Consider the following 23228-nt stretch of genomic DNA (forward strand, 5'->3'; position numbering starts at 1 on the left):
TTTGCAGAGTATTCTTCCCTGTTTGAAGTCCCATCTCCAGTCCACAACAGAAGGGTGTCAGTAGTAGAATGCTGGGGACATCACAGCAGTGGCACTTTCAGTTGAAAGCTTGTTCTGGCATGGGAAGGTTTTGTCCTCTGGGGCTGCGGCACCAAACAGTGGTAGAAGCATCCTCAGAGGACTGCTTAGAAAAGTTACGTTGCCTCTCCTGGTACTGCCTCTGTCTTCAAACTCATTTCAATTCTCACACCCACTTAAGCTCTCCTAAAAATAATTTTAAAGTGATACCTGAAGTACTAGCCTGGGCTGAATTATTTTTACCCCCTTTATGTCACTTTTCACCAGGGAATCTGAATTTACTTCATGAAGAAGGGCAAATAGAGTTCCCCCATTTTACAGGTACTTTGGAATACCTTATGGAAATCTCAGAGCGAGAAAAAATAATGATTACATTAAAAAGGTCTGTGGGAGCCTTGATTTAAAGTAAGTAGATGTTTGTGCCAGTTTGAAGTCATCAAGTAGTAAGTCATCTCCAAAATTTTAATGGCAGACAACTTCCTGTACTTTGTTGATGGCTTATTTTCCTTTGTAGTAAAGTACCCATCCTCACATACAACAAAGGTGCTGCCGGTGCAACTCTGACAGATGTGTGTGCTCTTTCTTACAGCAGTCCAGCCTCCCACCCCACCTTCTGTCCAGCCAGGAGAGGACCAGAAAGCAAATAATATAGTTACCATCACAGGTATCTCCCTATGCTTGTTCATCATTTTTGCCACTGTTCTCATCACCCTCTGGAGGAAGCTCTGCAGAGCTCAGAAATGCAGCAGCGCTGTCCGACGAAACTCCGTCCATTCCCCTGGCTTCCGGAAAAACTCTGATGAGGAGAACATTTGCCAAGGCAACAAGCAACGGGAGAGCTTTGCTGAAGGAGGGGATGCCCCTGTTAACATCCCCCTAACCTACAGGCGAAGCCTCCAATTTGCCCAAGAAGATGATGCCTCTGGAAGCGAAAACTTTCAGCCGAGCGCCCAAAAAATAATCCCTCCAATTTTCAGCTACCGCCTGGCACAGCAACAGCTGAAAGAGATGAAGAAAAAAGGCCTGACAGAGACCACTAAGGTGTACCATGTCTCTCAGAATCCTCTCACAGACACGGTTCTTGGTGCCACCACGATGCTTCCCCTGAGTGGGGAAAACCAAGAGGAGGGAGCAGCAAACAAATTTCGAATCAAATCTCCATTTCTGGACCAGCCAGCCAGTCAGCCTAAGTTCCTGGGGGAAGGCTCTCACCCTAGGCTGGATTTTCCATTCTCTCAGGCCAATCCTGCAATGAGCCCTACCCAGACCTTGGTAAGAAAAGGTCATTTCAAGCACCAGGATAACAGAGTGGACTTGCCTGAGAGGGGCTGTCACAGAAACTCGCAGTTCAGAAGAACAGCCAGTTTCCATGAAACTAAAAAGGCCAGGCCTTTCAGAGAGAGAAGCATGTCCACTCTCACACCCCGACAGACTCCTCTCTACAACTCCAGGACCAGGACGTGGGACCAGGGTCTGGAGGACAGGACACGGCCAAAATCAAGAAACACTAATCCAGCTTGTGAAAAGCTGGATCAGCCCCACAGCACTGTGCTGGGGTGTGAACCACAGGGCCATGGCACAAAGCCCCACCACAGGGCAGGTCCCCCGGTGAGGAAGCTGGACCTGATCACTGACCGCCAGCCTGCCAGTCAGGAGAAGGCACCTGAGAAGCCTGAGCCCAGCCGAAGTAAGAGAGGCCCTTCGCCTAACCCCAAAGGCATGTGGCGGAAAGAAACAGGCCCAAATGGCAAAGATAATTCCCAGAGAGGCCCAAGTGTAAGCCCTGCCCAGTACCGAAGGGACAAGTGCCAGAGCTTCCCTTTGGACCCCGAGTTTGCCTTTTATGACAATTCTACTTTTGGCTTAACAGAGGCAGAGCAGCAGATGATCGACCTCCCTGGGTATTTTGGCTCAAATGAAGAAGATGAAACAAGTACTCTGAGCATTGAGAAGCTGGTGATCTGAGTGAGTCACTGCAGCCCTGCAGGAGTGGCATGCGTGGGAGAGGATCTGCAGGATCGGTTGGCTTCTGGTGGAAGAAAGAGCAGGAATCGCGTTACCTCTACACACAGCAGGAGGGAATAATGCCCCAGGTCTGGCTTGTGGGAACATATTCCTTTCTAATTACTGAAAAGTGCTTTCATATAATTATTTTTTGTGTCTGTGTGTACAAGGCGCACAAAGTACCCTGGGAAAGCACGTGTTATTTAAGGTGTGGCACAGGAATAGCCAGTAGATTTTCTTGTGTAAAACAGTCATGTTTTGTGCTTCATACATGATGAGTGCCACTGACATTTCCTACCTTGTGGACTTTGTAGTGGTAGACTGTGAGATACTGAAGCATCCACTGTCCAGCACCCTCAGCCATCTGCCCTGATTAGTGAATCATTTCCCATCTAGAAAGCACAAAGCTCAAGCTGTGGGCAGTTTCCATCAGTTTTCTGATAGTCATCACTGAACAGCGTTGATTTGTCATTGTTGCTGAAATAACACATATGGTGAGGGTTTTTTAGCTGGTTGCATGAAAGTGCAAGCAATTGATGCTGAATACTTGAGTGAATTTAAAATTGAGGAGGCATTTTTGTCATTCAAGACTTTGATATTTTCTTACTGTCAATATTTATACCAAAAAAACCATGTACAAATATTTGCAGGAAATTAGTACAAAAGGCATGCTACAGGGAGGGCAAAGAAAACAGATGATCAGATTTTAGTCCTCCCAGAAATATTACCACAGCATGTTACCTGTAAAAAGCAGTGAGAACTGTTGAATTATGCATCCTTTCCATAGTCATCCTTTCCTTTATTAAAAATTTTAAATGTAAATATATTGACAATAATCCTACTACAGTGAGCTCAAAATAAATTATGAGCAAAACCAGCAAACAGCAAGATTGATTAATACCTGTTCTGGGAACAAAAATTAAAATGACTTGACAACATCTGGTGATTCACAGAGAATCTTATGGAATCATTTACATTGGGAAAGACCTCTAAATTCATTAAGTCTAGCCATTAATGCAACACCACTGTTTCCACCACTAAACCATATCCCTTAACTGCCACATGCACACACCTTTTGAACACTTCCAGGGACAGTGATTCCACCACTTCCCTGGGATGCCTATTCCAATGACTGACCGCTCTTTCAGTGAAGAAATTTTCCCTCGTATCCAATCTAAATCTCCCCTGGCACAACTTGAGGCCATGTCCTCTGGTCCTGTCAGTTGTTACCTGGGAGAAGGGTATAGGTCTCTCTCAGATTGGGAAAGGCTGGGTTTAGCTTGCCTATGTCCCACCTTAGTTTCTCCCTCAGCAGAAAAAAGAGAAAAAAACCCAAAATTACTTTAAGTTGCATGCAAGAAAGAGGAGGAGAGCCCCAAATTTAAACTTACAAATCCTGTTTTCTGGTGGGGCTGTCTCCTAGAAAGGTCTGCTGGGGGGATGGTCTGGCAGTTCGATCCTCAAGGACTTCAGTCCTAGGTGGGAGGTGAGGGTCTCGAACTGTCCCTGTCCAAAAGGCCTGCTAAAACGTAGGTCTATCTTCAGAGGAGCAGCACACGAACGGCTGGTTCTGTCTTGGCGTGGTCAAGACGCAGCTCAGGCCAGGTCCGGGGTCGAATGGCTGTTTGGGTGCCAGGTATTACAGCTGGTGATGGGGTCAGTAGCTCTGACCCAGGAAGAAGTGACCAGTCCAGGGAGATGGTCCCGAAAGGAATCGCCTTCCCGAGGCCCGGTGTCTTCCCTCAGCTGCTGGCAGGAGGGCTCTTACAGAGACTATCAGCTCTTTAGTGATTGTCAGCTCATGATTCCAGCTCAGCTCTGCAGGGCACCTCCAGGCCAGACCAGAGAGACACGAGAGGCTCGTGTGGCTGGTTCCGCACAGAGGTAGCTTTATTGTTGGTCCGTACTCCGGCGAAGGGGAAAGCCAGGGACGAGAACTCCCTCTGAGTCCCACAGGGGCAGAGGGCTTAGCTTTTATAGGGATACAGGGGATGGGTGAAGACCAATGGGTTACAAAGGATCTGCATAGGGTCTCCTAAAGGATTGTGGGTCTGTCTTTTCTCGCAATGACCAAAGTGGTTGCCTTTCCAGGGAGTCCTGCTGGGCGATTGCGAAATCTCTTATCTCAGCAGAGATCCCTCCAGGGCAGGGGCTGGGCATACCCCACAAGAAGAGGCCAACCAACCCCCACCTTGCTACAACCTCCTTTCAGGAGGTTGTAGAGAGCAGAAAATCTTCTTACTGCAGTGAACTACAAAAGCCATGATGGCTTTTTTGTTGTGTTTTGAAACCAGACATCACAAATTTGCCATTAGATTCTGCTATAAGTATTCAGAGTTGGGTTGTAGCCCTGGTTAACAGCAGAAGCAGAGCTCAGGCCTTTGTCAATGACTAAGACTTTTCTTGCCATTTGTTAGGATAACCGTCTTGCAAAGACCAGGGGAATGCTAGGGGGCAAAACCAAGAAAAGAGATGCTGCCTATGGAGGTTGGTGTGAGAGAAGAAAGGTTTAGGCAGTGGACTATTAGTCCTAAATCAGCTCTCCCATAAGGAGCCCAACCCTACATGCCCTTTAACCTGCTTTGTGGGTGTGAAGGCAAAATTAGCATGTGCTCCATTCTCAGGAAGTAGGCTGCTATCTTTCTCAAAACTGGCTTTCTGAGCAGAGAGAGAGATTTCCCAATTCCACACTTCTTTTTTTTCCCCCCCTACAAACGAACAGCAATTTTAAAGGAAGAGGAGCATTGCCGTGCATTAGCTGCCAGTTTCTGATGTAGCTTGACAGGCACACAGTGTTACCTGCTGTGACAGCATAGGAGGAACAAGCCTCAGCATTTGGCCACCAGAGTCAAATCCGGCTGTTTGAATGGCCTTTTTGGTGAGTAACTTTTTGCAGCTGCTGCTGGAGCGAAGGATTCGACTCACAGGGTGATGTGAGCTCCCCCTCTTTCCTGGGAGCCGTGCCAAGATGCCGATGTTCAGCCCTTGGCCCAGTGTGGTACCAGCGATACGTTCCCATAAACTGTCAGCTGAAAAGCTGTTTAAAGCATTTAAGAACATGTTCATGCTTGAAGAGTTATCCAAAGGCAATCAAATGTAATGAGTCCTTAAATTGACTTAAATGAGCTGGAAATCAGACATCTGAAGCAATTGCTGCTCAGGTTACTTACCCTGCCTGTACTAAGGTAAGCTCTGCAGTGTGAAGTGCCTTTGCCCTGAAGCAGCAATCCATCAGCACTGGAGCTGCAGGGCTACAGGATCTGTTTAAGCTTTGTTGAGCCTCTCAGCATGGGAGACCCTGGAGAAACGGGAGATCAAATGTGCGGTGCAGCAACATGCAGCAAGCATTCCCCTAACCTTCAGCAGGAGTGATTGGAGCTTGGTGGTAGCTCTCAGATCCAGTAAATACTCAGCTAGTGGCATTCTACCCTGTTTATTAAGATAAAGGTGGTTCTGAAATGCTTCCTGGGGGTTACTGTGGGAGTTGCAGGCTTCTGCAGAAAGCCCCTGTGACCCTTGCATCCCAGAAGGGGTTTCCTTTGCCACAGGAGAGCAGAGAAGGAGTAACATTGCTCTAAATCAGATGCTGCTTCCTGCAAAGTTGTTCCTGTGTTGGGCTGTCCTATGCATTAGATGTACTTAGGTACATCTTACATCAAAGACAGCAGGCAGACCCCTTCCCTCCCGACTTGTCATACCTTGGCCCCCCTTTCTCTCTCAGAGACAGGAAAAAGCACCGTAACATTGATGCTGGCTGAAGGCAGTCAGTTACAATGCCTGCCCCTGACCCACAGGGAAACAGGCTCCACAGTCTGGGCTTCACATCGCTCATTGCTCACTCACTGGGGAACTGGAGTGGGTGCTGGTTGTCTGACTAAGCCCTACTGACTTCATCTCCAGCTTGATACTCCATTATCAGATGGGTTACCAGCTGCTTAATGAACTGTCAGATCACAAGTGCTGTCCCCTAAGTGCTGTAGTTTCCACAGTCTGTAATTTTTACCCTACTTTGTTAGCTCTCTACTGAAGAGTGGGATTGAGCATCACCTACCAGAAGGCATGAACTTATTTCACTCACATTTCTCTGTGTCTTCCACCTAGACAAAAATCATCCTTTCTGCCCCCAGCGCTGCATCAGTGGCCACCCAGTTATAATGTGTGCAAAGTCATTTCTTATGACCCAACATGCAGTTACAACCTTGCACTAAGATTTTAGCATATCAAAATACAGAACTAGTGATCAGAAGGGGAATAGTAAGTGCTGCCTGTTTGCAGCCCTTTCTTCACAAGGGCAACCTCATTTCAGACATATAGGTGCAAATTTCATTCCACATGGATACGCTTGGGAAGAGGACAGGAGTGTAGTCTGACCAAGGGCACAGGCTTCAGGAGCACAGCTCCCTGGAGTGCTGCCTATTACACTGGGATGTTCATGTTTGCAATCACTGGGATGTGTAGGGAGCAGTGAGAACAAGGGTTTATCTCTTGACAAAGCAGAGGGACCAAACCAAGTTTTACACTGAACCTTTACACATGCCTCTGCATTGTTTCCAGGATAGCTTGAGCCATGAAAATTAAACTTACCTTGCAGACCCTCTCAACTACCCAGTACAACAGATGAAAAAGCACCAGAGCCAACACTGAAAGAATACATTTCTCATATTATGAGCTTTCCAAGATTTTGATCTGGATTTCTTTTCACATTCCTATTGTTGAAAACTGGATAAAAAGTACTAAGTCCTACTCAGATGGTTTTATTTCACTCTTTATCGATATGTATACAAATTACAGTATGTATGGATATAAAAGCAAGTAAATGGAAAAGAAATAAGAGTTTAAAAAATGATTAATAATCAGAAAAAAAGGAAACAGGTTTATTCTACACCATGGTAGTTAAACTATTTGCATCAAGCTGATACTGCTGTTCATTTTTAACTGTTGTTATTAACAGTTGTGGAAAATAAATTTTCAGTATTCCATTTCTTTCAGTCATTTGTGTTGCTTTTTCATTTCACCCCAGTGAGTCAATGAAAGCAGTGTGCCTTGTGGTTCAACCACTTTCTGATTCCCCTTCACTAACGCAAAGTTGTCTGGTAAAATACAGGAGAATGTACAAATGAATCATCACTGCATTTTAGGAACTCCTAAGAATATCTGCACTCAATTTTAGTAAAATCTGCCTAATCTTAATCTGGGTTTTAAATCTGGCCGGCAGGGTTGTCTTTATCTGCTTTAATGTCTTGTGTACTCCAGCAGTGGATCTGCAGCGGGAAGCTGTTGGAATGGAACCCCACACTGTCCATATTGTGGGTATTTACTTTAAAGCAGCCTTAGTCTGGATGCACATTAGCAGTTGGAGCATGTCCATCCACAGGTTTGGTTTCACACACTCCAGGAGCACTCTGCAACTGAAATGTGGCAATTGGGAAACATTCTCCTGATGCACAACAAAGCACTAGCAAAGGCACACCAGATGAAGTCGAATTCTCCACCCCCTTGTTCTTTCTATCCTGATGTTCTTGTAACTGAGCAGTGATGGTTAAAATCAAAATGAGAAACGTTTAGACCTTGAAAAGTATGATTGATTAAAGGACATGCTTGATCCTTCAAAGTCCAGAGAACTTTCGATAAACAGTTGCCAACAAAGTTTTGAAAACTGCTGCAAAAGAATTCTCTGGTTATCCCGTGACTGAGATCCATATGTCTGCTATTAAATTGTTGTCTGGCTGTGCTCAAACAACTCGTGCTGTTAGCTTCAGGTAGCAGAAGCAGGTGCAACTCCAGCTATCAAGTGCAGGTTTGGCGATGGGCAGCAGCAGAGAACTGGCTATCAACGTACACCATTCTTTTCAGCCTGAGCCTTTTCTCTTTCCAAAGCAGCAGGTTTCAGCTGCCCTGACTGTTCTCACCATCTCCACTCTCGCTGTCAACAAAGAATGGAGCCCTGATTTTCATGGCTGAATATTTCAGTGAGTACCACATCCCATGCCATGTAGACCAAACCAAGCCATCATCATGGGCTCCATTGTACCTCCCTCTTTTGTAGTATCGCCCATTGAGGTTTACAGCATGGCACCTTGGAACAATGTAGGAAAGAGGAAAAGGGAATTATGTTTAGCATGGGAAGATACTGCATCATTGCAGTGAAGTACTGTTCTCACACAACACATATTTAGAGGTGTGAGGGCAGGATGGATTAAGTGGTTAATGCATTTAGTGGAACACAGAGGAATACATGGGTCATCCTAAAGCAGACACCTACACTGGTCAGATAATTCAGCCTGTTGGTTCCTTCAGGTGTATTAACTGCAGACATTATAACTACATGGCCTGAACAAAGGGGTGTAGTGCCATTTGGTAAGCTCTAGCTCAGGTGTAGGCAGCTCCTATATTGACACCTAAAATTGCAGATGTCTTTTTATTGAGGTAAATCCTACTATTGGTGTACATTTTTGTAGCTCCACTGATTTCAATTGGTATGTGATGAGAATCTGGTCAAAGAGGCTCATCCTGCACTAAAGCAGAGAAAATCTGAGAGTGGTATATCCCTATTTCCAGGGCTGTTAAACATGAGTCCCTATCCATTGATGTGTGGCATATGCCCAATCAGCAAATATACCATCGTAATTGCTATGGGGTAGCTCTGCCCTTAGACATGCTCCACACTAGGGAAATGTCCTTTGTACACACTTCACCTTACCATGGCTACAGTTGTTTCTGTTGCTGGAGAATAATGCAAAGCACTTTCAGGAATTTTAATTGGGCTCTTTTCCTTCCAAGTTATTGTCCCCCATGGATTTGTTCTGACCCATTTTCTTAAAATGAATTCAACATACCTGCTTTGCTATAATCAAAGAAGCAAATTGTTTTCCTTTGAGGATCTGTAGGTGTGAACATCTTAGGTTTGGCTGTGCAAGGTGGCAAGTGCACACAGCAACCTCCAGCTGCTGTAAGGCAGGCAGGTCCTCTCAACTGTACAGCCACCCACACCCTACACATCTGAGAGGAATTAGGTGTTTTCCATACCTGTTAAACCACCAGCCACCCTTGTTCTCTGATGCACAGTTCCCTGCCAGGAATCGATCGTGATCCTTATCAGCTGTGGTGAACTGCATCCCTCTGTGAGAGGCTGACCACTGATCTTCAAAATTGCTCCCACCAGACAGAGCGTCGCCAGCATTACCAGAATAGGTGCCAAACCATAACCTGTAATTGTCCTGCAAGAATATGTGAAACATGTCTTTGATATCCATTCTTTCTGCCTTTCCTCCCATTTTTGAGGTCAAATTAGCTCTGGACATTTTATCCACTGTCAAAGGCATGACTGTTGAAGTCAAGGGTGACTTTTGTCTCCATGCTTTAATGATCCTAGTGTAGATCAATGCAGGACTTAAACTTCCAGAAGGGATTGGTAGTTACTGCTGCTGCTACAAAGGGCTTCAGGTTTATTGTCATTCAACAACCATTTTATACACTTTACAGCAAGATGGAAAGATCTTTCTAGCTGATCAAGAACAACTTAGCAGAAAACTGTGCCAAGTAGTTGCCTCCATAAACTGATCAGTTGTTCAGTTAGAACAAATGCTTAGGCATTTTGCTCTTCCAAGGATTAAAAGCCATCTGATTTCTATGGTCTGGTCCTGGTACGAATACTTAGAATACTAGTAATTCCATTGTGCACAGCTAACAGGTCTAAGAGATATTTGATATTAACTGGATGATCACTTTTGTGTTGTGGGCTTTCTCCTGTCTTCAGTATCCTCCTTTCTTTATGAAAAATGGCAGTAAGGTATTAAAATGAAGCTGTTCAAACTTTTCTTAAGAAACCTCTAATTACAAACTGAGCATAATGTGCACATTTCTGGAGTGGTGATGGAGTTGGAATTAGGACTGGCCCATGCAGCATTCTTGGTTATTCAGGCTACTTACACATGGCGTTCAGGAAGGCAAGTCTGCAAAGAACAGCACCTGTATGGAGCTGGACACTGTCTAAAGCTAGACAGCAAACATGAAAATACAGGCTGTGTCTGTCTCTGGGCTTTCTGTGTTTGTAGCAGTAGGTGTAGTGTGACAGGTACTTCTCTTCAAGATAGGAACTTACAACTGCTCTTTCAAGGCTTTGATTAGAGTTCACTGTTTTATTTTAAAATGAAGTTGAGAGGATTTGTTCTTTTATGTGACATTCTGAAACACTCTCCTAGGAAGCAGAACAGGGTTCCATTTAGTTGCAGAGGTTCAAACCCTAAGGGTCTGCTCACTCACAGAAGACTCTTTTAATCATGAGGCCAGAGGCAAATATATGTGGGAATCCCTGTGCCCTGTGGCAGAGAACTGCCCTTGTTCAGCAGCAGAGTTAGCAAGAGGGCATGCACACATGATCCTGTCACCCACTGAGCTGGGCACTCAGTTGTAAGGAAAACTTCCCAGGTTTATGTCCCTGCTCCCAGGGCTGTTTGTCAGTCAGACAAACTAGAAAGCCCAGGGAACCAGAGCAGGTAAGTTTTGCAGAGCTGTAGATACAACCCTGATACTGGTCTGATGCTGCATGTGCATCCATCCTCACAGAAAAAAGCAAGCAAATCACTGCTCTCTCAATTTTTTACCTGCTCATTTGCAAGCTGGAAATTTTCATAGATTGCATAACGTCTTTCCCCATGCCAGTCCATCAGATCAATCTTTAATGAGTTCTCTCCTAAACATAAATTTGTGTCTTGTTAGATGACTATCTAATGCAAATTAGAAAGAAATCTATAGAGAAAAAATACTTGGACCTCTAGCAAGCAGGTCATGGATGTGGTCGTTGCCCAGCCAGTATTCATCATTCTTGCCCTGGAATTTCCCAAATCCCAGTTTGTAATCATCCCATTTCCTGCAGAGAGATATAAACATCAATTTCATCATGAGAGAGGGTTAGACAGTTTGTGACGCTTGGGTATGGTAACAAGTAAAACTTCACCTCTTGATACTGTTTTTCTAAAAGTATCCGACTCATCACAAGCTGAGCTGAGATTTGTCACTCTGTCTTAGAAGTAAATACAACTCAGAGCTTACTTTTTCCCCTGCTAAACCTGTGCATACACATATATCGGGATCAAACCTTCAAACTGCCAGATGCGGTGCTCGCAGACTGAGGTTCCCAGTTAAACAGAAAGGGAAAGCAGCAGCTGTCACATTGGTCTTCAGCAAAACACCTGATATTGTTCTTCAGCAAGTCATAATTCACATGATCTGTGTGTTACCTTTGATATTCACTTATACTTCCTGTGTGTCATCATTTCCAGTTTTAGTAACCCTGTGTTTATGCCCTCTCTCATGTTGTTATTATGGATATTCATTCTGCCTGACCTACATACTAGTCAATGCTCCTCTTCAGGATGTTTTTCTTTCACCTGAACTACCATGGCTAGATAGCTACCACTCTCTGGGCAAGCTGGTTTAGAGCCAGTTGAGGTAGCTTTGCAATGCACTGCATAGACTTTAAGAGGCATTAGATATGCCCTGAAATTGTGTGTGCTGTGATAGTGAATTAACCTTCATGGGGATATTTCGTCTTAACTGTGTTACCAGAGCATCTCTCCTCCTGTAAATTTCAGTGTCAAAGTCACCTCTCTGGGATTTTGCATAGGGAAAGGACACTCTGGTTTGGCATCTTTTTGAGTTATCTGAATACGATAATAAATGTTACAACATGCTGAACATAATTCCTGATACGAGAACAGATCTGTTCAACAGGTCTCAGTCTATGCACTGGTAGCAGATACCTGCTGATTTGGAGCCTTTGATAGTCTTCAATAATGATAAAATATGCATTCAAACGCAGAGAACCGATGGAAAAGAAGTTATAGATCCATTTTAAAAATGGTCTCCTGCTGCCAATTGGTACCACCAGATTGTCCTAATCCTAAATTATCATCACTAATATATAGTCCTGCATATCCTACTTCTCAAGGGTGGGGTTTTGCCCAGCAGCACGACAGGGATGGGAGCTGGTGGCCTGACTGCAAGCCCTGTTGATGCAACCACAGTGCACCCACCTGTTGAAGTTCTCCTTGCCATTACTCCGCCGCTGAATGACAGTCCAGCCCCCACCATCAGACATGTCACAGAATGCCAGGAACGGCTCTCGGTCTGCTCTGGGCCTGATCCGGTAGTAGCCACTTGTGGTGCTCTTCCGATTAAACACTGCAGAGCAATCTGGGCAGAACAGCATCGGTTTGTCAAACGGGGTGGGGGGAGAGCCAAGGGCTATATGCCACCAAGAGAAGATGTGACTGAGAGGCTGTATGGGACAAGGACACTTGGCCAGCCTGTGCATAGCTCTGCAAGCCCTGTAAAGTCAAAGGAAATGGTGCAGCAAGGGACTAGCTACACTGGTTTGCAAACTGCTGGCCTGACAAAGAGCTTTAAAGCTTGAGAGCCTTTACAGCCATGCCCTCTGAGGGAATAATTCCCAAATGCTTGGTGAGATGCAGGACAGCTGCAGCTTAGCCTGGGGCTATATCATGAAAGCCTGAGACTGAAATTATCTCTGTCAGCAAGATCTTTTGCAGGGAAGCTTATTTCCATGTGGAAGGTAAGGTAACCTCAGCTGTACTTCTGATAGGATATATATTTCTAAAATAATAGGCTAAGCTCCTGCCTCCAGCTCTACTAGGGCTGTATCGGGAGAGAGCCCCTCAGGATCTCAGTGCTTCGCACTTTCAATGTAATGCCCAAAGGATCTTGGCCAAAGGCAACAATGTCATTTATGACCATGTTCTCAAGTAGCACCAAGGAACAAAGTAGGCATGTCTGTTACTGTGCCACAGAAGTAATGGGGCAACTGTGAAACAGGGAGGCTTGGCTCATCCAAACAGGTCTCAGTGCCTACAGCTGAGCCAGGCACTCTGTGCTCCCCTAAGTCACTCAGGGAATATGGTGTCTTCAACAGCAGGACCCATCTCTTCCTAAAGCAGATGCCTAAAGGAAATCTGATGAAAAACATGAGAGGTGACTGTTCCTCTCTGCAGCAGAGTCCCAGGCAAGAAGCCCAGCTGAAGGTGTCCATTTGGTACCTGGGCAGTAGCTGCCTACAGCTGGGACAAGTGACTCTAGCCCCAAGGGATATCATACGGTGTCAGGGCCACCAGTCAGCTCTTCTCCTCCCCACGTATCTGTATTTTAAAACACAATCCACTTTAAGAAATTTAAAACTTTTAGCAGAAATAAAATATGACACATGGAACACTGCAGGGAGAAATAAACATTGTGGCACACTACTGCAAACACTGCAGGGAGAAATAAACATTGTGGCACACTACTGCAAACTGTACCTTGGTCATACACTATCAAATTTCCACTGGTTGTGGGTAAAAGCATCCCATGCTGCACACTCCTGTTGCCTGAGAACAGTCCACTTTTCGTTCTGTGGTAAGTGTTCTCCAGGATGTCCTTCAGCTGCAGTTCATATAAGTAAAGCAAGTCTTGAAGTTGTTTTAACCTTTGTCTTAATTTATTGTTGTCTAGGAGGCAGATATCTTCATCCTATGGAGAAAATAAAACCCCCACACTTCAGTCAGTGGTAAGGAGAGACACAGAGAGAGGAGTATCTGTCTTCTCTTGACCCTAGCATGTCAAACTGCTTATGTGGATCAACATGATTTGATGGTGATCTCTTCCTAAGATATGCAAATCTTGCAAAGCATGAGCTGTTGAGTTGAATCCAGTGGAAAAGGGGTTTCTGCAACAACCTTGGCATTGATCAGAACATTCCAGAATATGATCAGATACACAAAAATTTACTTTGGACAAAAATAATTTCTCTTGACTCCCACTTGATGAGCTCAAGGGGAAGGCTTGCAAACTATGAAAGTGCTCAGATTGATAAGAGAGGGAAAACTTGGCTCTTGCACTGCAGAAAGGCCAAACCAGCAAGGTTCCAGAATCATCTTTGTGTAAAAATGAAAAATATCTGATATTTTGGCTATAAAAATACACTTTTTAAGAAGAGATTTTTGTTGTCATTTTTGTTGTTATTTTTAATTCTTAGTAATGTCAGTTCAGTCCCCCAGACGGCTGCACAGCCCTTAGCTATGAAAATCCTGTATTATCAGGACAACATTCCTTTAGCTGCAGGCAGACGCCTTTTTGCTCTGCTCTTGCAGGTTTCCATCCCTCTTGTGGGGGAGTATCCATCTCTGCATGACTGGGAATGGTGAACCTTTGAGAGAGTATACAGACATAGCTAAAAGATACGCACTGAAAACCTGGGTGCAGGTGAGCCAAAGTTGACCAGGAGAAGGAGCAGCAGCAACCAGTGCATCACCACTCTCATTTCTTATCACCTGAAAAGAGGCATTGACAGGCTGTAATGGAGGCTTTTTTAGTTCCTCTCACAACTTATTACCCCCTCACAGTTATGTTTAATTCCCCAGGAAATGCTGCAGGATTTGTTTAGAAGGTTGCTTGAAACTACAGGCAGGACAAAATCAGGGAAAGACGTATATTAAGGAGAAGCTAAAGCACCAGTGCAGCATGCTGACAAGGATAAAGGCTTAGGTCTGCTCCTGATTCCCTGCAGAAATAAATACTCTGTGTGACTTTCCATTAGCCTATGTATCTCCTCCCAAGTGTCCACATAGATAGGAAGTTGCTCAGCAATCATGCCTCCTTGAGGACTTGTCATCAAAATCACACAGTGTTTATTCAGTTCAAACTTCCCAAAGTGGAATTAGGAGGAATTTGCCTCCTGGTTAACTGACTGTAGACATTGCCCCTCCTCAGTCCTTGGAGTGGTTTGTGAGGATGGGATTACCTTGGAGGGCAAGTCACATGTGTGACAGAGTGGATATGGAATAGTTTTTCCTTGGATTTCAGTGGAAAAGATGTCTGCTGCCAATCTGCTCCAACACACAGATGTGGCTTTGATTGGAGAGTCTTAGCTAGAAAATATGCTAAGTGACTGCCACTGGGAACATGCAGCTGAACGTGAGTAAACAGTACAAATTGTTCACAGTGTGCTTGCATGGTGCTTTAAAAAAAAAAATCAGAAAGAATAGGCTAAACTCAACTCCCCCGCTTCACATCTGGAAGCACTGCAGAGACTTGGCTCCCCAGCTCTGTGCTCTGAGTGATGTACTTTGTTTCAGCTATGGCTCTAGCAGCATCCCCATAGCAGCTCATGCTAGAGCTGCTCCCAAACCACCAAAGCTGCTGCAAGAGAGGAGCTCTCTGCCGAGATGGGCAGGCAGGGACCAAAGCAGGCCGAGGGAAGAAGATCTCCACGGAAGTTGCCCGTAAAAGATGACGTGGAGGTAGGTGCTCCAGTCTGTGGCATTTTTCATCTCACAGAGAGAAGAGTTCAATATTGCAGCAGGGGAACCCTGTGAGCCCAGGACCACTGGTGCTGTTCACACCACCCCACAGTCGTGTTGGTGGCTGCAGCACTGGTGCTGAGGTTAGAGTCAGACCCCACACAGTGCCTGTGGGTGATGGCAAAAAGCTACCAGGAAGGGTGGGATTGAGTGACAGCTCCTGGAAACCAGACAGTGCAGAGCAGAGGGAAAGAAAGCAACTCCATCTACATCTTTACCAAGACACATGAAATGCACGTACCTGTAACTTGCCTTTCTTCAGACCTCCTCCTGGAAAGATTATCTCCTTTAAAAGTCAACTGCAAAAGAAAGTGATCATAAACCTGGCTGCATTTCAAGAGGTTGATGAAATTTTCCTCTCCAGATGACCCACATCAAGCGCATAGAGGAAGAATGTTTCACAGCACTGGGCAGTTTCACAGTAAAGGTACCTGCAATTCCTTGTGTGAAAGAGTTACCCAGACCCCAAGTTTTCTCTTGTTACCCAGTACTCATCTTGCTGCTTCCCAGTGAGAATAAACAACAGCAGGTTTCTATCAACAGTGCTCTCTAAAGGAGAGAGGAGACGGGCTCTGCTGCTTGCGTACTATTACCTACCTTGACTAGGAAGCTCAACCAAGGCTGACTTCTTGGAGTGTTTATGTGAATCACTCAGACTAATGCTCCCTGTGGGAGTTTTGGCTCATGTTTTAACACAGCCTCATTTCAGTAAGTCCTGCAAGGTGGATATAAAACAGCTTTTCCAATCAGCATTCCTTTTGCTGTTTAATCTGTTTTATAAGAGCACAGCTGTAATGCCAAAGAAGCTGCAAATCTGAAGCAAGAAGCGAACACAGCGATATTAAGCAAGATTTGCTATTAGACTGAAATCTCAGGAGGCTTGGAGTTGTGTAACTCTCCTGTGAGCGGGATGATTAGATTTCCTAGTTAACAAAAACAAGGACATTTGTGGAAAAGAGAAAAAAACCACAAAACCAAACAGATGGGTGCCTCCCTTTGCATTATGGCCAAGGAATTACAGATTATTTTTAAGAAAACAGCTGGAATGTTCCATTTCACAGAGCTTTGTTCAGAGGAGAGACCATGGGCACAAAAGACAAGGCACATAAACCCATGGTAAATGTCTGTGCTACTCTTCAGGAAAGCAGGACTATCCAACTACTACCAATCACAGCAATGCTGTTTATTTCTTAAAAACTGCATTCCTCTTATCCCGCAAGAACCCTGACTCATTTCACTGCCAAAGGATTATGTAAGCAGCGCTTTTCTTCTCACTTGTTTTCTAGCCCCAGTTTTAGGCTGGTTTTGACAGCTATGAAATTAAGTGAGTGAAATGTTTCCTCTCCTCACTAGTGGGTACTTGGCCATTTCTTCTGCCTCTTTGGCCAGGAACTGCAGCTGGCAGCAGGGTGCTCAGGTACCATGCACTGGAGCACAGGGAGGCTGCACATCATCCTCTGGGGCTTTCAGCAGCAGCAGCAACTTTTTCTCAGCTGGACCCATCTAGACAGCACTCAGCATGCTGTGTAACAATTTATGCTCTTGTCTAGATGGCCAAAAATCCCATTGGCCTGTGAGCATCTCCTGATCCGGGTGGGATCAGGGACAGGGCCGAGACTATGGTGGCAGTGTTTGAATGTGGGTAGCACAGTCAGTGCCTGCAGCTGTCTGCAGGGCTGAAGGATTAGGGAGCATCAGGCCTCAGAGCATTAAGTTCTGCTGGTTCCAGGGGAGAAGGGAGCAGTGAAACTGCAGTGCCAGTGAAACTCACATGTGCTTTGTGCCTGCAGCTTTGCAGGAACAGGACTCAATCTCCAACCCTCATTCAGTGGCTGCCAAAATGTATTTCAGAGCCAAGACATCTGGAGCAATCTCACGCTGTCTCTAGGACTCCACCAATGTTCGCCTCAGCAATGTCTGCATGTAAAAATACCACTCAACTGGAGCATGGCTCTTGCATACCTCTTTCATGATTAACTCATTTTCCCAGGCTAGAGGAAGATTTAGGAATATCTGAAGCCCAAGAGAGGGGTTGCCATGAGGTGGGTCTAGCAGGAGAGTGTCTTCATGTAATGCTCCACTGGCTTGGAACTAAAATAATCAAGTCATCATAAAGAATGTGGACACTGCGTGATCACCAATGTTTCCTGACAGATATTGAAATCCCTAGGCAATGTGACCATAAATGCTGTTTCAGTTTTTTCCTGGAATACATATGCTTCACAAATATTCTGGAATGCAAATTCCTGTTTAGTTACTTGGAAGGAGATCAGATTCCCTTTTCTTAAGATACTCAGTGATCTTGTCAGCAAAAAACGTCTCATTAACTAAAAACCTTCCTATCCTGCTGTTCCCCACCTTCCTTCCAGCAAAAGTATGTAGGTGCCAAATAGTAGTCACAAAAAACTATAAATTAAATGCACAGCCAGCACATACAAACTGGTAGATAAATGTGACTGAAGAGCATGGGTCTGGAGTAGGTTGTGATATTTCTACAGTCATGGGGAAAAAATGGCTTGGGATGAAGACAGGAACACCCTCAGAGCCCAAATGAGCATCAGTGCAGCTGGAAGACAGTAGTGGCATCTCAAAGCTCTTCCAAGACCAGCTTCTTGTTGATTCTTTGTTCTTAAAGGGGAAAGGCAAGAAATGAGGCAGACTCCTTCAGGTTCCAAAGGAGTTAGAGAGACCTGAGGATTTCACAGCAAGAGTCTGACTGCCTACCTGTGCTCTAGGAAAATACAGGGTAGTCTGGACCCAGCTCAAAGCAAAACAGATTAAGTGAAACAAGGGGCTCTATGCATTTGCATTATTTTTATACTTTTCTACCACATCCCACCTTCCACAAACACCCTGCTCACTGGGAGAGATTGCAGACCAGGCTCCTTTGCAGGCACTGCAGGTGTGCAGGTACCTACCACAGGCCTGCAGGCCCTTGATGTTTGAGCTAGTATACATCTTCTGTAGGAATCTGGGCTGCCAGCTTTTTTAAAACAAAGTTAATATATGAGATCTGAAACAAATATTTATTGGTTTTTAATCCAACAATAAAGGGTTTCATCAAAAGTAAGATAAATTTAAAAGACCAGGATGACATCAGCCATGATAGTTTCAACCTATGAAATAACCGAAACTGGTATTTGCGCATGAAAAGTCTGTGGTTTGTAAGCAAGGAGTAACCGCAGAAATCTGTGCACAAAGAAGAAGCAATGGTGGCAACCATGAAACATGCAGATCTGAATATTCTGATAACGTTCAAAGAGCAAATACACAATTCAATTTAACTAATGAGTCTGCAGCCTATGAGTATCTAACGGGTTGACACAACAAAGGTAATTAATTTGTAAGTTCCTGAGGGCAAGCACAGGTCCCAGCAATCTCACGTCAGGAATAGCTGTACCAAAGGGAATTAATCACAAGACCAGAGGGAGTATGTGGACTGCACAATCTTCTACCTACCTCAGATCAGGGAGCTTCCCTGACCTGATTCACTGTCATTTGAACTGGAACATCCCTTTGAGAAGAAGACATTTTGCTGTAAAATATTTAGTGCTGAAGAACCAGCCACAAACCTTATCATGTTCTTCCACTTTTTAATTACTTGCATTGTTAATTTTTTTTTTTTGCCCTGAGTCTGAATCTTCCAAGTCTCATCCTGCAGCCTTTTAATCTCACAATGCCTTACTCTGAGAAGGGGAAAAGCCCTCTGCTGCCAAATGCCTTTTTCCCTTCTAAAGACCAGGTCCAAACACAGAAGTTGTGTGCTTGCTCCTGGCTGGGAATCCAAACCTCCATCATCTGCTTTGGCTGCAGGTGTGTGAGCAAGAAACCCAGCAGGGTCATGGAGCGAGCTGCTGCTTGGGGCTTTTCCTAGGCAGGGCTGAGGAACACGGCACAAGCACACCACTCATGAGTAGGGTGCTTGGCTGGCATGGAGAGGAAGGGCAGGAACAAGTTCTGCTCCTGGAGAGATTTCATTCAGGGCAGTTTAATGCAGAGCAAGTACACAGAGGTGAGAAGAGCTGTGGGTAGTGTATGACAGCGTGTGGTGGAGGTGGTCTCAGTGGGCATGTTGAGGAGACTCCAAGAACTGCATTATTCTGCCTAGATTTAGGAGCCTGATCTGCCCTAGGCAGGGACAAGCAGCAGAGATATGTAGTCAGGACAGAAGCAGAATTCTGGAGGGATCTCTGCAGCCCAACATAGAGGTGCCAAATCAATTTAATTGCCTCAAAGGTTAGGCAATTGCTGAACAAATACCTTTCTAGATCTAAATGTTGATGGTGTAAGTCTGCTTACACCCCCTCTGGGCCACCTTGACCTTTTCCAGATCCAGACCTGCCTGACCGTGATTAAGCCGCTCACATTAAGAGCCATGTAAAGAGCTCAGGCAATATTTCCAAAATCTTTCCTGATTGTGGATCCAAGGATCTTACTCCTTTTGTCACAGAGCTACATGGCACAACCATCTGTCACTGGCTAATCCCTGCTGTTGCTCCAGGACTTCTCAGTGTTACCTGACTTCATCATAGTCACTGATGCCCCAAGTCTGACCTGCACGGTGTCACTCCATGCAGGCAGGATGATTGTGATTCACAACACCTGAGAAGTTAGTCCAGAAATGCCTGTCAGCTTTTCAATATGTGCACACACAGGCCATGCAGGTGGCAGGTGCCTTGCTGGGAGTTAGAGGGACTGTAAGTAGACCTATAATGTTTTTAACAGATGTTGCATGGTCCTTTAGGTACCGAGGGCTGAAAAACATCATCCTGAGATCTTTTGTTTTGAGATTGACAGTGGATGTAAGTTACAATTTACCCAGTGCCAAGCAGTGGTTCTTATTCTCTCCGACCATGGTTACAACCTCTGTGTCAGCTGCAAACTTCATCACTCAGGATTTTATCCAGGCCATGGTTTAAAACAAAACAACATAACATTAAACAGTGTAAGACAACACCCAATCCCTGCAGAACCTCTCAGGAAAAGAATTGCTTAAGGATGGTTTCTCTTTTAGTTATTTTAAGACTAGTGTGCTGCGCTTACATCAATGTGTACTGGATTGAGTTTATATTTTTCTGCCTTTTAAATCAAAATTATTTTCTAAGCTAGTTGCTTATGGAAGCAACAAAATACTTTTAATTTAGCAGTAAAATTTGCAATCTTGTTCTAGAAATATGTTTGACACAATTATTTTCCCTAATTGCATGCTGATTTACAAATATTATTAATATTATTATTATTGCTACTATTATTAAGCTTCTTTAATATTTTATTGTTCAAAACCCTCTGTCTAATCTGCTCTCATTTCTCAGGGAGCAGAGCCAAGCTATGAAATTATCACCATCAGGTCATCTGATCTACCTGTTTTTAAAATTGGCAGAGAATTCATTTTTTACCCACTTAACTTCATATTTCTGCTATCTCAAGACTTTATAAAAATGTAATGATTTTTCTTGTCTGTCTTAAAAGAATCAGATAAAGAAGAGCAATACCTACCAATTTTAAAATCTGTCAAGCTAAGAGATTCTGTTTACCACCCTCTCTGTTATTTTTGGAATGCAAAGTATGTCATCACCCCTCTGAGAAATGCATACTTAATCCTGCTCTTTAGCCAGTATGTTACTGGATTAATTACCAAATATTTCAATCTTTTCTGCATTTTTTTTGACAATTCAGATATTTTATACTGATGAAAATTTGTCAGAGGATCAGAACTGGATTCTGAAAGGTTATTAAATATCAGTATCATGACTTAACCACCAAAATACAATGAAAAGTATTTACATGTCTTGAATTTTAAAAAAATGCTTACTTTTTACTTTTGGCTTTATGAACCTTGGATCTCGTTCCAATGCTTTTCTCCACCAGCTGAGAGCTAGAAATTTAATTTTATTAGCAGAAAAGGTGGTGTTTTTATTTTAGTCATCTGAGTCCAGAAGTTAGGATTTTAAGAAAATGATCAACCACCAGGAAACTCACAGCAACACATGAGAGCTGGCAAATATTCTATAGCATCACCAATGCTGTAAGATTAGCAGCATTGAGAGAAGCAGTCAGCAACAATCGGTATCACTGGCAATGCAGCATCTCTCTATTTGATGAAAACCAGGAAGAGCTGTTTTTCCTTTTAAAGTGCACCTGTGACCTTTAGCTGGCTGGTCCTGGCATTCAGCCTGGGTGCCTAACTGGAAGCCTCCCACCTCCAGCCCCTCCTTTGGCTGGTTTTTACGGGTTGTTCTGGGAGAAATCCACTTCAATACCTCAACTTCCTTCACACCTTGGTGCTTCCAGAGCCCGGGACAAGGGAAACTGGACTTTTGTATTTCTACACAATGTATTTCTTCTCTTCTCTGATGTGGGCCTTCCTTGTAAAGGTGCTCCACAGGTGTAAACTCCTGCTGAGAGTAATTCACAGGATCCCCACCTAATCCACAGGATCAAGCCTGTTCTAAATAACCTGCACATGTAAATTTTTTTTTTAGAACTAAGAGAAGATTAATTGAATGTTTCTTCTCATCATCAAGCTTAGCTTCTGTCCTTGTTTAGCTGCTTCTCAAATACATAATTATCTGAATATACCAAACATACTTAGCACCAACCTCATGAAGTTTTACAAAGATGAGTTGGCAGAGTCTATACACGGGATGGGTCCTGGTCGATGGCAAGCTGAATCTGAGTCAGCAGTGCCCTGGCAGCCAGGAGGGCCAACCCTGTCCTGGGGTGCATCAGGCACAGCATCGCGAGCCGGGCAAGGGAGGGGATTGTCCCACTCTGCTCTGCACTGGGGCAGCCTCATCTCAAGTCCCATGTGCAGTTTTGGGTGCCACAATATAAACAAGACATTAAACTATTAGACAGTGTTCAAAGGAGGGCAACAAAGATGGTGAAGGTCCTGGAGGAGAAGCCATATGAGGAGTGGCTGAGATCACTTGGTCTGTTCAGCCTGGAGGAGGCTGAGGGGAGACCACAATTCTGTCTACAGGTTCCTCACAAGGGGAAGTGGAGGGGCAGGCACTGATCTCTTCTCTGCGGTGCCTAGTGACAGGACCTGAGGGAATGGCCTGAAGCTGTCTGAGGAGGTCTAGGTTGGATGTAGGCAAATGGTTCTTCACCCAGTGGGTGGTTGGCACTGGAACAGGCTCCCCAGGGAAGTGGTCACAGCACCAAGCTGGACAGAGTTCAAGAAATGGGTAGACAACACTCTCAGGATTCTTGAAGTGTCAGGAATGGGACAGGAATTGGACTTCAATGATCTTTGTGGATCCTTCCAACTCCAGATACTCTATGATTCTATGTTCCTGTTACTTGCTACCAGTGTCTGTACTAGCTATTTATGTATTTATATATACGTATTTGAAGGCAAAAATTTCTGTTTAGTCTGGTGCTCGGAAATGTTCCCTATTCTCAGCATTCACCTTAAGGATTTTATTTCTTTTGGGCAGGGAGCATCCGGAAAGGCTCTTGCCATCAGTTACCGCATCTCCCCCTGCCAAGCCCCGGCAGCCCTGGGAGCAGCCGCTAAAAACTCGCTTTGAGCTCCCTCTGGTGACGACCGTCCTGAAGAAAGCCTCTCCAGCGCAACCCTGGCCTCAGCAGCTACAGCAGCACTGTTGTACCGTGGGATGCTCAGGGACTGCTCGTCACTTGGCTGTTGGTGAGTAATGAGACAGGCGTGAAGCGTCTGCAGAGCACAGGGTAACACATCACATTCTGGAGGCTCTGATTCTGCAAATACCTAAGTGCTCGACACCGTGTGAAAACCCAAGTGCTCACTGCAATGCTCTGCCCTGGATG

At 44.7% G+C, this 23228-nt stretch overlaps 2 protein-coding genes across 7 annotated transcripts in view; one reads left to right on the top strand and one right to left on the bottom strand.

Annotated features, from left to right (window-relative positions):
• The window catches only part of THSD1 (thrombospondin type 1 domain containing 1), a 31458-nt gene extending 24397 nt beyond the window's left edge, over positions 1 to 7061 (top strand). For all 3 annotated transcript variants that reach the window (XM_069011515.1, XM_069011508.1, XM_069011524.1), the window contains exon 5: positions 668 to 7061. In XM_069011515.1, the coding sequence (XP_068867616.1) occupies positions 668 to 2043 (1376 nt within the window). In that variant the 3' untranslated portion in view covers positions 2044 to 7061. The remainder of the gene's footprint in view (positions 1 to 667) is intronic.
• Positions 6821 to 16253, bottom strand: LOC138108640 (fibrinogen-like protein 1). 4 transcript variants are annotated; one of them, XM_069011602.1, is made up of 9 exons: positions 16032 to 16253; positions 15676 to 15733; positions 14321 to 14405; positions 13395 to 13605; positions 12117 to 12276; positions 10854 to 10951; positions 10686 to 10774; positions 9109 to 9299; positions 6821 to 7490 (listed from the first exon to the last, which is right to left on the bottom strand). In XM_069011602.1, the coding sequence occupies exons 3-9, from the start codon at positions 14393 to 14395 to the stop codon at positions 7397 to 7399; spliced, it is 918 nt and encodes a 305-aa protein (XP_068867703.1). In that variant the 5' UTR covers positions 14396 to 14405; positions 15676 to 15733; positions 16032 to 16253; the 3' UTR covers positions 6821 to 7396. The 4 variants fall into 4 exon arrangements, with proteins under 4 accessions (XP_068867703.1, XP_068867712.1, XP_068867686.1 ...); XM_069011611.1 differs by having other exon boundaries at positions 7399 to 8005; positions 16032 to 16251; XM_069011585.1 differs by having other exon boundaries at positions 7399 to 8158; positions 16032 to 16251.
• Positions 16254 to 23228: the final 6975 nt, after the last annotated feature.

Source organism: Aphelocoma coerulescens, chromosome 1 (assembly GCF_041296385.1).
Source record: "Aphelocoma coerulescens isolate FSJ_1873_10779 chromosome 1, UR_Acoe_1.0, whole genome shotgun sequence".
NCBI lineage: Eukaryota > Metazoa > Chordata > Aves > Passeriformes > Corvidae > Aphelocoma > Aphelocoma coerulescens.